The 13,500-nt window shown below is 38.4% G+C and overlaps 1 protein-coding gene across 7 annotated transcripts in view; it reads right to left on the reverse strand.

Annotated features, from left to right (window-relative positions):
* DOCK3 (dedicator of cytokinesis 3) overlaps positions 1 to 13,500 on the reverse strand; it is a 561,701-nt gene that overhangs the window by 104,966 nt on the left and 443,235 nt on the right. For all 7 annotated transcript variants that reach the window (XM_045079409.1, XM_045079404.1, XM_045079422.1 and 4 more), the window contains exon 13: positions 4,224 to 4,312. In XM_045079409.1, coding sequence (XP_044935344.1) covers positions 4,224 to 4,312 — 89 coding nt within the window. The remainder of the gene's footprint in view (positions 1 to 4,223; positions 4,313 to 13,500) is intronic.

A 13,500-nucleotide genomic window follows, 5' to 3' on the forward strand; every position in this document is an offset into this window, starting at 1 on the left:
AAAACAGGAAAAAATATACAGTGGAAAAAAGACAGTCTCTTTAATAAATGGTGCTGGGAAAACTGGGCAGCTATATGTAGAAGAATGTAACTCGACCATTCTCTTATACCGTACACAAAGATAAACTCAAAATGGATAAAAGACCTCAACGTGAGACAGGAATCCATCAGAATCCTAGAGGGGAAGATAGGCAGTAATCTCTTCGATATCAGCCACAGCAACTTCTTTCAAGATATGTCTCCAAAGGCAAAGGAAACAAAAGCGAAGATGAACTTTTGGGACTTCATCAAAATCAAAAGCTTCTGCACAGCAAAGGAAACAGTCAAAAAAACAAAGAGGCAGCCCACGGAATGGGAGAAGATATTTGCAAATGACAGTACAGACAAAAGGTTGATATCCAGGATCTATAATGAACTCCTCAAACTGAACACACACAAAACAGACAATAATATCAAAAAATGGGCAGAAGATATGGACAGACACTTCTCCAATGAAGACATACAAATGGCTATCAGACACATGAAAAATGTTCATCATCATTAGCCATCAGGGAGATTCAAATTAAAACTACCTTGAGATATCACCTTACACCAGTTAGAATGGCCAAAATTAGCAAGACAGGAAACAACATGTGTTGGAGGGGATGTGGAGAAAGGGGAACCCTCTTACACCGTTGGTGGGAATGCAAGTTGGTGCAGCCTCTTTGGAAAACAGTGTGGAGATTCCTCAAGAAATTAAAAATAGAGCTTCCCTATGACCCTGCCATTGCACTACTGGGTATTTACCCCAAAGATACAGATGTCGTGAAAAGAAGGGCCATCTGTACCCCAATGTTTATAGCAGCATGGCCACGGTCGCCAAACTATGGAAAGAACCAAGATGCCCTTCAACGGACGAATGGATAAGGAAGATGTGGTCCATATACACTATGGAGTATTATGCCTCCATCAGAAAGGATGAATACCCAACTTTTGTAGCAACATGGACAGGACTGGAAGAGATTATGCTGAGTGAAATAAGTCAAGCAGAGAGAGTCAGTTATCATATGGTTTCACTTATTTGTGGAGCATAACAAATAGCATGGAGGACATGAGGAGATGGAGAGGAGAAGGGAATTGGGGGAAATTGGAAGGGGAGGTGAACCATGAGGGACTATGGACTCTGAAAAACAATCTGAGGGTTTTGAAGGGGCAGGGGGTGGGGGATCGGGATACCAGGTGGTGGGTATTATAGAGGGCACGGATTGCATGGAGCACTGGGTGTGGTGCAAAAATAATGAATACTGTTATGCTGAAAATAAAAAATTAATTAAAAAAAACAAATGGAACTCACTAAACAAAAAATACTTCAGTTCAATATTCTGCATTTTTCAATGTTTTTATGGAATGTAATAAGATTTCTAACCTTTTATATCAATATTGATCAATATTTACCCAAAAAAATACATACACCTATGTATACATACATGCATGCATTGGATATTTTTAGATTTAAAAAAAAATTCATTCTTCTAAAAAAACAAACAAACATGGAAAACTACTGTGTTAACTGTTTTATTTGTCTTCATTTGTTTTTAATAACCTTCATGCTGCAAGAATTACTAAAAGTTAGTTCTGTGGCTACATATCTAAAAGGCCAAACTATAGGAGTTAGTACTGAATTTCTACATTTTTGTATTATTTGACTTTCAGGGAGATTACTAGTGAATAATGAATCACTAGAATTGGCAAGGAAATAAATGTCTATGATGTTTAGCAAAGATAGGTGACAGTTTACAGCAAAGTAAATTTTCTATAATGATGTATCTTTAATTAGGAGACTAATAAAGACCAGAACTATTCCTTGAGTAATCTATAAACTTTTCTGACATGAAGACCCCAGAGTCCTGCACTGAAACCCCATGCTCAGAAGCTTGGCAACAGAGTGAAAAGCCAGTGGCCTAGAGTATGGAAACCTGGGCTTCCTGGTTCAGCCACAAAGTCACTTCATGGAGCTTCGGTTCCCTCATTTATTTAATGAGGGAGTTGAAACAGAAAATTTCTAAGATCTCAACCAGTTTCCAAGTCAAGACTTGCCTAGAAGACGTCAGACATACTCTTCAAAGAGAAGCAGCCTATTTCTCCACCTGGCTTTTCCATAAATGCCTAGAGCCCTCCTCTAACTGGACCATCCTAACTGAGGCTCTCTGATGTCTATGGGGCCTTGGCCAGTGTTTATGAGTTCTGGACAAAACCCACAGGTACTGAAGATGGCATTGTCCCTGCTCTGGGATGTGATACACAAGTCAACATCTTAACCTGGGAGGTGATGGTGGAAACTAATCTTTCAGTTGTTTTAAAGTGTATTACTACTACCATCTTTCTTTTAAAATGTTCTCCATTTTTTATCATATCATGTCCCAATAACTTGTAGCCAAGGGCAGCTCTTTACAAATCAATTAAGTAAATAAAGCAAAGAACACCATAAATATGGATGTGAATGGTAGTCTTCCAAATTACCAATAACTTCATATATTAAAAACAAGATTTTATTTGCTTCTTGCTTTAGTCTCGTAGGTGAGAAATATGGGCTCCCTTCCCCTTCAACCACACTGCATGGAGCTCCTTGGCATCCTGGCACATACACGAAAAAACAGTCACTTAAAAGTAGTGAGAGATACCCTGAGGCTCCCCATGCTAGAGTTTTAGAGAAATTAAGTACTCCTAGTCGAAGGTCTCAAACTTTGTGGCCTCTGGTCTGGAGCTGCCCTGAGGACCCTCCTAACTGAATATCGGCTGACCATGATAAAGAAAAATTAAAATTTTAAAAAAATTTTAAGTAAGTTAACATACAGTGCAGCACTGATTTCAGGATCATAATCCAATGATTCATTACCCACATAAAACACCCAGTGCTCATTCCAACAAGTGTCTTCTTTAATGCCCATCACCCATTTAGTCCTTTCCCCAACCCTCAGTTGTTCTCTATATCTGAGTCTCTTATGGTTTACCTCTTATTTTATTTTTCCTTCCTTTTATTTTATTTTTCCTTCCCTTCCCCTATGTTCATCTGTTTTGTTTCTTAAATTCCACATATGAGTGAAATCATATGGTATTTGTCTTTCTGTAACTTATTTCACTTGACACAATATGCTCCAATTCCATCCACGTTGATGTAAATGGTAAGTACTCATCCTTTCTGATGGCTGAGTAAAGTCCATCATATATACGGACCACATTTTCTTCATTCGTTCATCAGCTGATAGACATTTGGGCTCTTTGCATAATTTGGTTATTGTTGCTTGTACTGCTATGAACACTGGGGGTACATGTGCCTCTTAGAATCAGCATTTTTGTACTTTTTTGGGTATATGCCTAGTAGTGAAAACTTCATTCTTCTTAATAACTTTGGAGACTGCCACGCCTTGCAGTGGCTTTACACTGTTAATTAAGCTTTCTATTTACAACAAGGCTATGGAAATTAAACAACAAAGAAAGTTATGTAAAAGAGATTATGAGATAATTGAGAGGTTAAAACTGTCAGAAGAAACATGGTTCTATGTAAATTTGAAAGCCATCTTCAAGTGTACATAAAAGCTCAGATGCTTTCAAATAGTGCTTCTAATTTAATCAAGCAATTAATATTCAATTTAGAAAATACAGTCTTCCTAATGTGTGGAATTGCACCAAGATTTAGACAGAAATTAAACAGTTTTAAAAGAAAAGGAGGAGGGAAAAGGAAAAGAAGTTGAACTAAGATGAAAGCTGCTGTGAACTGAGGATTGACTATTCCAGTTCCTGAACGATTTTGGCAGATTAATTGCTGATTCTCATTAGTGTCAGGCTTCCTTGGTGATGCTAACACTGAACAGGAATAGAAGAAGTGATTATTAATATTTGTCTTTTATTTTTGGCTAGGGTGTGTATTCTTTGTTCAGGAAAACACAGACTTCATAATGTGACAAACCCTACAGCAATTTTGTGCACTCTGGTTTTAAACTGGGACTCAAGTTACCTATCAAAGCACATGGAATCCATTTTAGAAACAACAGAAAATATATTTTGGTTGGAAGTAATTAGGAAAAGTCTCAAATTATCACAAGGAGAAATAGTAGAAAGTGACTGGGGAGGAGAACAAATGTTTGTGGGGAACTGAAATTTACTGGTAGCACAAATTCACTGAGGTCTATATGATCAGCATCGGCAAGAGCAACACAAGGTTTCCTAGCCAGAGAAGTATATTACCGTGGCTGGCGCTGGGGGCAGAATACTTGGCGCTGGACTTGCGGATGATGTTCTCATGGATCTGGGACCACTCACTCTCGTTGTTGCACCTGCAACAGAAGGACAGGCATTATAGCTTTCAAGGATCTTTAACATCTGGTCTGATGTTCCAAATGAAATGCCGACTTTGAAAGGAAACTTCAAACTCACTTTCCTATGTTTTACTAAATTAGACAAGGCTTGTTTTCTGCTAAGGTCCATAGAAGATTCACACTTGGGGGAAGTGTTGAAACTCTAAAATGAATCTCAACAAATATTTTGAGTGAAAAACAGCTTATTCTCTGAAGTAGCACTCTCCCACATGACAAGTTTTACTCTTCTAGTTCCTTACACACACACACACACACACACACACACACACACAGTTCCAGAGGCAAGCTCCTGAGAGGGAAAATAACAGTTCTTCTTGACAATGACTACTGTTTAGAAACTGTCATGCCTTGCATTGGCTTGTACCATCCATTCAATAATCATTATACCAGCCGCAGAGGAAAATCCTGCTAAGTTCAGGGCAGTGTGGATATTTGCTTGTGGCTATTTCAGCCAGACCAAGAAAGGAAGAAAAGTTTAGGAGAGTAGTGAATTCAATCCACTATGAAATCCTGTGTAGTCAAGGGGAAGGAGAGCTTAGCAGAAAAGTTTGAATGTCTAAACATATAAAGTCCTTCCCTAGGGGCTTCAGTATTTGGATATAAGAGAGAATAGAGGAACAACACCGCACCTCTGTTAATATCTGACATTTCAGAATCTTCCCTCTAAAGGGCAATCCCAAGAGAGCTGCAACCACACAAGTACTTACTATAGTTTAGAAACAGAGACCAGAAATTCCTCATCCTAATGCAAAAGCTTCGATGAAACAACTGAAATGAGATTAGAGTCATCTCTTGAAAATTCCACGTGACACCAAGAGTCCCCATAGCCTTGGCCTCACCCCTTCCCTTTTGCATAGGAAGGTATGGGTCCATATCTTCTGACCCTAAAATGGATGACTCAGGCACAAAGGAAAACTCACAGGATCTTCCCTTGGTTACTCACAAGTGTGCAGCGCAGTACAGGCCCTTCAAATAGGAAACTCCAGTAAGAGTTTTATCATGTGAAATCAAACAGTATTGGACTTTCTCAGTCTGACTTTTTCATTTAGTATATAATGCCTTCTAGGTCCATCCGTGTTGTCAAAAATGACAAGAGCTCATCTTTAAAATTTTTTTTTATTTAAATTCAATTTAGTTGGGGCACCTGGGCAGCTCAGTCAGTTATATGTCTGCCTTCAGCTCAGGTCATTGTCCCGAGGTCCTGGGATCGAGTCCTGCATCAGACTCCTTGCTCAGTGGGGAGCCTGCTTCTCCCTTTCCCTCTGCCTGCCCCCCACACCCGCTTGTGCTCTCTGGCTCTATCTCTCTGTCAAATAAATGAACAAACACTTAAAAAATAAATTCAATTTTGTTAACATCGTGTTTTATTATTTTCGGGGGTAGAATTTATTGATTCATCCTTTGCATATAACACCCAGTGCTCATTACATCAAGTGCCCTCCTCAACTCCCATCACTCATTTAGCCCATTCCCCCGCTTCCTTCCAGCAACCCTCAGTTTGTTTCTTATAGTTAGGAGTCTCTTATGGTTTGTCTCTCTGTTTTCATCTTATTTTATTTTTCTCCTCCCTTCCCCTATATTCCTCTACTTTGTTTCTTAAATTCTGCATATGAGAGAAATCATACGGTATTTGTCTTTCTCTGACTGACTTATTTCACTTAGCATAATAGCCTCTGGTTCCAACCACATCCTAGCAAAAGGCAAAATTTCATTCTTTTGGTAAGATTCCATGGTATGTATATATGTACATGTATGTACGTGTGTATGTATGTGTTGTGTGTATGTATGTGTGTGTATATATATATATACACACACACACTACATCTTCTTTATCCACTCATCTCTCAATGGACATCTGGGCTCTTTCCATATTTTGGCTATTGTGGACATTACTGCTCTAAATATTGGGGTGTATATGCCCCTTTGAGTATTTTTTTTAAGGCTGCACAATATTTCTGTGTGTATGTATGTGTGTGTGTGTATACCATGCCTTCCTTAACTAATTGTTTATTGATGAACATTTGGATTGCTTCCATATCTTGGCTATTGTAAACAATGCCACTATAAACATAGAGGTTCATATATCTTCTTGAATTAGTGTTTTTGTTTTCTTTGGGTAGATACCCAGTAGTGGAATTATTTGATCAAACGGTGTTTCTGTTTTTGTGGTGAGCGTAGCATAATGTATAGAGAAGATGTATTGTTACGTTGCACAACTAAGGTAATGTTGTGTGTCAACTACATTCAAATAATAATAAAAAAGAGATCAAAGAATAAGAAACTGAAAAAACAGTGTAAAGACTTAAGAACAGAAAAAAAGTTGTATCATGCGCCATCCAGCAGCGTGAAGTACAAGCAATGTAAAGAACAATTAAATAAAAGGGTTGGTATGGAAGTCATTCAGAGATAAAGGAAATTAGTCATTAACTTAATTTTGTTACTCAATCAGTGGCTCTTCGGACTCCTTAATCAGTATAAATAAGTCTCACTTACTCAGAGATGCTGCAAAGAACTATCAAAGATGAAGTTCTCATAGCCCAGAGCTATGAGGATAATTTCTACTTACAGAATTCCTTCCAAACAAAGGAAGGGGGAGAGTGTTCACTAAGATGAGCACTTGTGATTTAGCAACTCAGTTGGAAGTCAAAAGTGAGAGGTGCTGGCAACAGCATATCCAGCCCTTCCTGTCTGACATGCACACTGTCTCATTTCTTCCAACCAGTCAGTACATCAAAGAAGTGCCCAGCTGGTGAGGATTCAAAGACTTGTCTTGCTGTCAGTTTTTTTTTTTTGTCACTTTCTAGGTTTATAAGATCAGTAGTTACTTTCTTTAACAGAAATCTGACTACAGTTTGTCATAAATAACATACCCCCCTCTCATTTCAAAAGAAGAGTCTTGGAAATTAACTCCCTCCCTCCAATAGATGGTATAATTTCAGCATTTCACCAATAAAACACTAATTTTTTTTTTTTGGCAGTATAATGGAGACGGTGCTTTGTCAACCACACCCACAGGGACAGTGTGTATTAATTCATTCACCTCTCCTCTTCATGGCCTTGGTTCAACCATGATCATCTCTCTTCTGGACTAGTGTAATCACCTCCTAACTGATCTTCCAAATATCTCCCTTTCCTGAATGCCAAGCAGCTACTCAAATCATCTGAAAAGAAATGGATGTGGTGTCATCAGCATATTTTACCCAATCACTAGGATATTTTGTAAGGACAAATTATAAATGGGAGCATTTATTAAATAATCAAATGACTTGTGATTGTAATGAAGCATGATTATGTTATATCCAATCAAATTAATATTTAGAGCATGATTACTGCTGTTGGTAGTTTGTCCTCAATCACAAGACGCATGAGGGACTGTGATCTAAAAGAGGTCTGTATGCCTCTGTAGCAGGGGAGATAAACAGCACAGCACTTCAACTACATGTCCAAGGATTTTACTCAAGGAAGAAGACAGAGAGGTGAGAGGGTTTTAGTTTTCTACATGGGATTCCCAAGCATTCAGAAGCACTGGAGCCGGAGCACATGGGTTCTTCTCAACAAAGTTCAGTAGGCTCTTTCATTTACTCATGTACCAGAGCACATGTTAGCATCTACCAGTTTCCTGCAATCTCCTTAACTTCTTAATTTCTGTGTTTCTTCTCTTCACCCAACTTTGTTCTCTTTCTCCAAGGTGAACAACACAAAAACTGTTTAAAATGCTTAAGAAATTTTAAAGGATTGTTTGAAAGACCTTTAAGTTTGTGTTTTTATTTTTTTTTATTTATTTTTTTCTTAAATACAATTATCCAACATATAGTACATTGCTAGTTTTGTTAGGGTCCCCCAATAATGGGTCCGTGATCAAAGGAGCAAGACTGATACAAAGCAAAGGTCAAGCAAAGCTTTATTTCACGCCAAGCATCAAGAATCAAATGCACCGGTTGGGGCCGTCTCTTACAAAGAGGCAATGACCCTTCCCAGACTCACAGACTAACTTTTATAGAGGTGCTTTAGTCTGGCTTATACACAGGTGGCCAATGAGATTGCAATACACAGGGAAAACTGCACAGTCATGCTAGGTCGGCAATATGGGTGGCCAATTGAATTTCAATTTACCATAGTAAATATATGCGCGCCTACTGATTGGATGTCTCCAACAGGCCTGGCCCGCCCTTGTATCTAAACCTACCCCATTTAGTCACTTTCCTGGGAGAAAGAGTGACCTCTTTGGCCAGCGCTTCTAGAAGAAGGACCTGGGCATGAACATCTTAATTCTGCCTCTTCCTTCTTTTGGGACCAACCTGTTTGCAGAGAACACACAATCCCTCTGTACCACCAAACTCTATCTGATGATGACTCCATAGTCTTTCTGACTCAGGGTTCATGTTAATCACAAGTTGTGGTAGGTTGAATGGTGGTGCCTAAAAAGATATATCCCTATCCTAATCCCTGGAACCTGTGAATGTTACCTTATTTGAAATACGGATCTTTGCAGATGTAATTAAGTTAAGGATTTTGAGATTAGGAGATAATCCTGGATAATCTTGATGAGTCCAACTTCAATGAAAAATGTCCTTAGAGAAAGTCAGAGGAGCAGAGACACAGCAGAGAAGAAAAGGAAGATAGGACAAGAGGAGGGAATGTTGCCACAGAAGCAGAGATTAGAGTGATGAAGCAAGCCCCAAGTCAAGGTATGCTGACAGCTCCCAGAAGAGACAAAGAACAGATTTTCCCCTGGAGCCTCCAGAAGGAGTGTGATCCTGCTGGCATCCTGATTTCAGACTTTTGGCCTCTATATTGTGAGAATAAATTTCTGTGTCATAAATCACCACATTTGCAGTAATTTGTTATAGTAGCCACAGGAAACAAATACAAAAGTCCATGTGGCTCATAGATCCAAACCATGATCTCAAATGAGTTTTCTTGCTAATAAAAGTGAAATGTTTATATGTACTATTTGCATATATACAGACACATACGTACATATAGGTACATTATAAATGTCTATCTATGCCACTCTGTATTGTATATCCATTTTTATCTCTACCTGCTTAACATTTTGATCTCAGAACCAATCAACTGCCATCTAGTAACCCTCTCAAACTGCAACAAACAGCGATTTTTTCTGAGTTTATTAAGCTAAAACTGTTAAATAATTGGGAATGAAGATTCACCTTTGTCACGTATCTTTTTTGATATCAGGATGATTTGTTTTTTTCCCTTTTGGATGACTAATATGATGCATTATATGCTAATTGCATCGTGATCAGAGAGTATGGCTTGTGCCTTATGGAATTTATGGAAATTTTTTTCTACGAATAACTTTTATAAATGTTCCATAGGCACTGGAAAAGATGTGTTCTGTTTATTGGATAAGATTTGTCTAGAGCTCGGAGGACCATATGGGCCGGCGAGCTGGGAGACTCCATTTACACCTGCTGTCCTGGCATCAACAGCACTCCTTTTGACTATCAGAATGTCCTAATTTAGATGACAAATTGTGCTCAACCTTTCTGGAGGAAGGACGGCAAGAGGTTAAGAGCATAGTCTCTTAATCAGGCTGTTTAGGCACATGCCTCACCTCTCTGTGCCTGTTTCCTTGTCTATAAAAGAGGGGTACGACAGCCCATGTTGAGCATTCAAAGATGCTGACTGTTAGTATCTGTTATGTCAACCTTCTTCAGATTCTCTAAGTCAGAGTTATTTACTTGATTTAAATATTTATTTCCATCCTTATTTATTTTTTTCTCCCTGTATATCAAGAGGCACATCAAAGTCTCTTGCTTTTATTGTAGTTTTATCCTCTCTATTTCCAGTAAATTGACTATAATAATTTTGAGTCATTATTATATGCATAAGGGTCATGACAATTAGATCTCCACTATAAATTCCATCATGTATCAGTATAAAATGCTCATTTTATCCCTGTGGAGGAAAAGGGGGCTTTTGGGGAAAGTTGGAGGTAGAGATGTTAGCAAGGACACCTGGGCTCTGGCGCTGCTTCCTCTCACCAGTTAAGAAGGCTGAATTTGGTCAACTTCCATTGGGCAAATTTTGTGTGATTACCATGGGGTAACGAGGGTAGTATGCATGGAATTTTATAGGATTTGTAATTTAGATGTAAAAGTGGAGCCTACCTGTAGTCAAGAGTCCCAAACAAACAAACAAACAAACAAAAAGCACTCCTGTTTAGATGGCAAGCAGTATGCCCATTATTTGGTTAGACCTCATTTCCTGAACCACTATCCTCTTGTTTATTTACCACCTTTTTCCTGTTTGATTCACTAGTTCATGTGGATTTTTTTTTTATTTCTTATATTATTTTATCCCTTTTCTTCTTCAATTTTGTAGATGAGGAAACTGAAGTTCAGGGAATTACAGTGATTTTTCCAAATCTCACAGCTTCTGCTTACCAATCACCTCGTCTATCTAATCTATCCATTTATCTAATAGAAGAAAGTGTTATCTTAAAAAAAACAAGATGGGATCATACATACCACTGACTATATTTAAATCAGTTAACAAAGTTGTTATATGAAGGCAGCTCTGTGTTTGTCTACTCTTAGAGCCATCATTCTTTCAATGTGACTTTCCTGGAGGAGCAGCACAACAGAAAAGGGAGGGAGAATGCAGGTGTGTTTTCCAAGCTTGAGGCAGAGAATACAAAGGACCTCAATGTGCCACCACTTATATCTGTGTTAGAGTCATAAGCCTTTTGACTGTTACATGAACAGGAGTCATCCTGAGCTGACTTTCTTTACTCTGGCTCATTATTTAGCAAGTTCTGCTTTGCAGCAGCACTAACACACTAACAAATCTAACTGGGCTCCAAGGCTAGAGATGGTGGGCACTGCAAGTCAAAACAGAGTAGTTTCGTGGGCGCAGACCTACTGGATTTAGGTCTTTTTTGTAAAGGCCTGAGCAGACATTTGGTGCAGACGCTCATACACTGACAATAGACACAGCAGATGACAGTTCTGAGTGGATCATGATCCATGGAATATTGGGAAGGAAATGATCCATGGAAAACTGGGAAGGCCTCGGCTAGGAGAGAGAGAAGTAAGAGCTACTTCCTTAACTGACTCGCAAGTGAGAAGCAGTATTTTTTTTTTAATATAATTTTTTATTTTTTATAAACATATATTTTTATCCCCAGGGTTACAGGTCTGTGAATCACCAGGTTTACGAGAAGAATAAATGAAAGAAAATGGGATTGGGAGGGAGAAGCAGTATTTTTATTTGACGTCGTTGTATGTATAAATACTTGAGCCTTCTTTACTCTGTATTAAAATGAGGACAGCCCAATGGCCCTTTACTCATTTAAGAATGGGCCTCATTTAATAATGGCTCCTAAACAAGTACTCTCAACTTGAGGCAGTTTCATGGATAAGGTGCTTATGAAACAAAGACCCCAAAGTCAGTGTTCAGAGGAAATATGTGTCTACCTCAAATATAAGGAGAGGGTCCCTTCAAGATATTACATAAGAGAAGAGATTGCCACCTTATATTTCCACCCTCACAAATCCTGTCGTGTTATGGGGCATTCTCTGAATCCCTTCATTTTGAATGTCACAGCAGTATTTTGGGTAAGTTACATAAGCCTGAAATTATCTCAATCAATGAAAGTTTTAGATGCTTATAAAACTAATCTGACAGAATTGGTTAAAGACTTTTTTTTTTTTAAGAGCAAAACTACACTGATTTAGTAATTACCCTTGGGTATGACCTCCAAATTGAACAACTGGGTGTTGCTATAAAACTCACCTTAAAAGCAGCATAGTAAGCACCTGTGTTATTAAGGTCACATATATGGGTCTTATAGGACGAATAAAGACAGAGAAACAGCAAGTGTCCAAATATTCAGCAAAAGTGTAATTGAGCCTCAAGATGAACTTCCAGTGAATGCATCACCAAAGATTCAAAGAGTGATGTCTCAAAACCAGCCTGGTGGAAGTAGAAGACCATGCCCCGGAAAACTGTGTGAGATGACTTGGGAAGTGGCTCCAATGTTGACAAAGTCCTGATGACATGGTTGCATATGATGAATTTGAGTAAAATTTTCTCGTAACACATGAGAGTGGGGAAAATGCAATACTTGTCTCAATTTTATATAACATGTGATTGAATATGTAATGGGTAATATACATTTTATATAATATGATTTAAAATATAACTAACATAGTAGAGTTAATATTCTAAGTAGTTATCTATTTTGTTAAGGTTGGCCTAAAAATGTTTATTTAGGCAGTATCACACTGTGAATTTGGAAAGCGGTCACTGCATATGCAGAAGCATCTTGGGTTTGGTCACATGCATTATTTATGGCAACTTGACTTCGCCTTAGTGTTGGCTTTAGCTTCCAGCACTCCTCTCCTTTTGTGTCCTAGGCTCTAGGTTCGACCTGCCCTGTGCCTGCCTGTGACCTTAGTGCCTCTGGCCACTGATATATAGATAATATCTATATATCAGACTGAATTGCATAGGGTGATGATTTATTTGTGATTTTTCAGGCTTTCGGCTCCTTGGCAAGCAACCTGGTTTTCATGCCCCAGCTTCCTGTTGAGATTTTCTCAAAATGATGTGGGACCTTCACCACACACGCACACCCATATATGATATTGAACAATATCTATTAAGCCAGAGGAATGGCTATGGCAAGAGATATACTGGAGCTTGAATCTTCTCTGGTTGAGGCTGACTGAATAATGAAAGAAATGATGAGAATGTCAACAACTAATGAGATATTTTGCCAATTCATTGATTAAAACTATACAAGGGTTTTTTTTTAAATCCTTGCAAAATCCTGTCCTAACAAAGGCCAAAGCACTATAAATAGCAATTATTGAACCTTTAAAGCATCTAATTCAGTCTAACAAACATAGGCCATGAAACTTATTGGAAAATATTTCTTCTCCTAGGGGCTGGATTCACTGGGCTGATGTGGATTTAAAACACTAATCCTGTGCACAAAATCAATTTGGCAAACATGCAGTTGGAAGTCTCCTGGACAATCTTAGTATTTTCAAGTGGAAAAATTATCCTACACTTTGATTCTAGTAGTCCTTTAAAAAAATTCTTTTATAATGATCTGTTGTTTTAGAAGCAATTAGGCCAATTAAGCCTGACAGCGTGATTTCAAGAGGGATGCT

The sequence above is a fragment of the Mustela putorius genome, unplaced genomic scaffold, assembly GCF_011764305.1.
Source record: "Mustela putorius furo isolate JIRA1106 unplaced genomic scaffold, ASM1176430v1.1 tig00000095_pilon_pilon_pilon, whole genome shotgun sequence".
In the NCBI taxonomy this organism is placed as follows: Eukaryota; Metazoa; Chordata; class Mammalia; order Carnivora; family Mustelidae; genus Mustela; species Mustela putorius.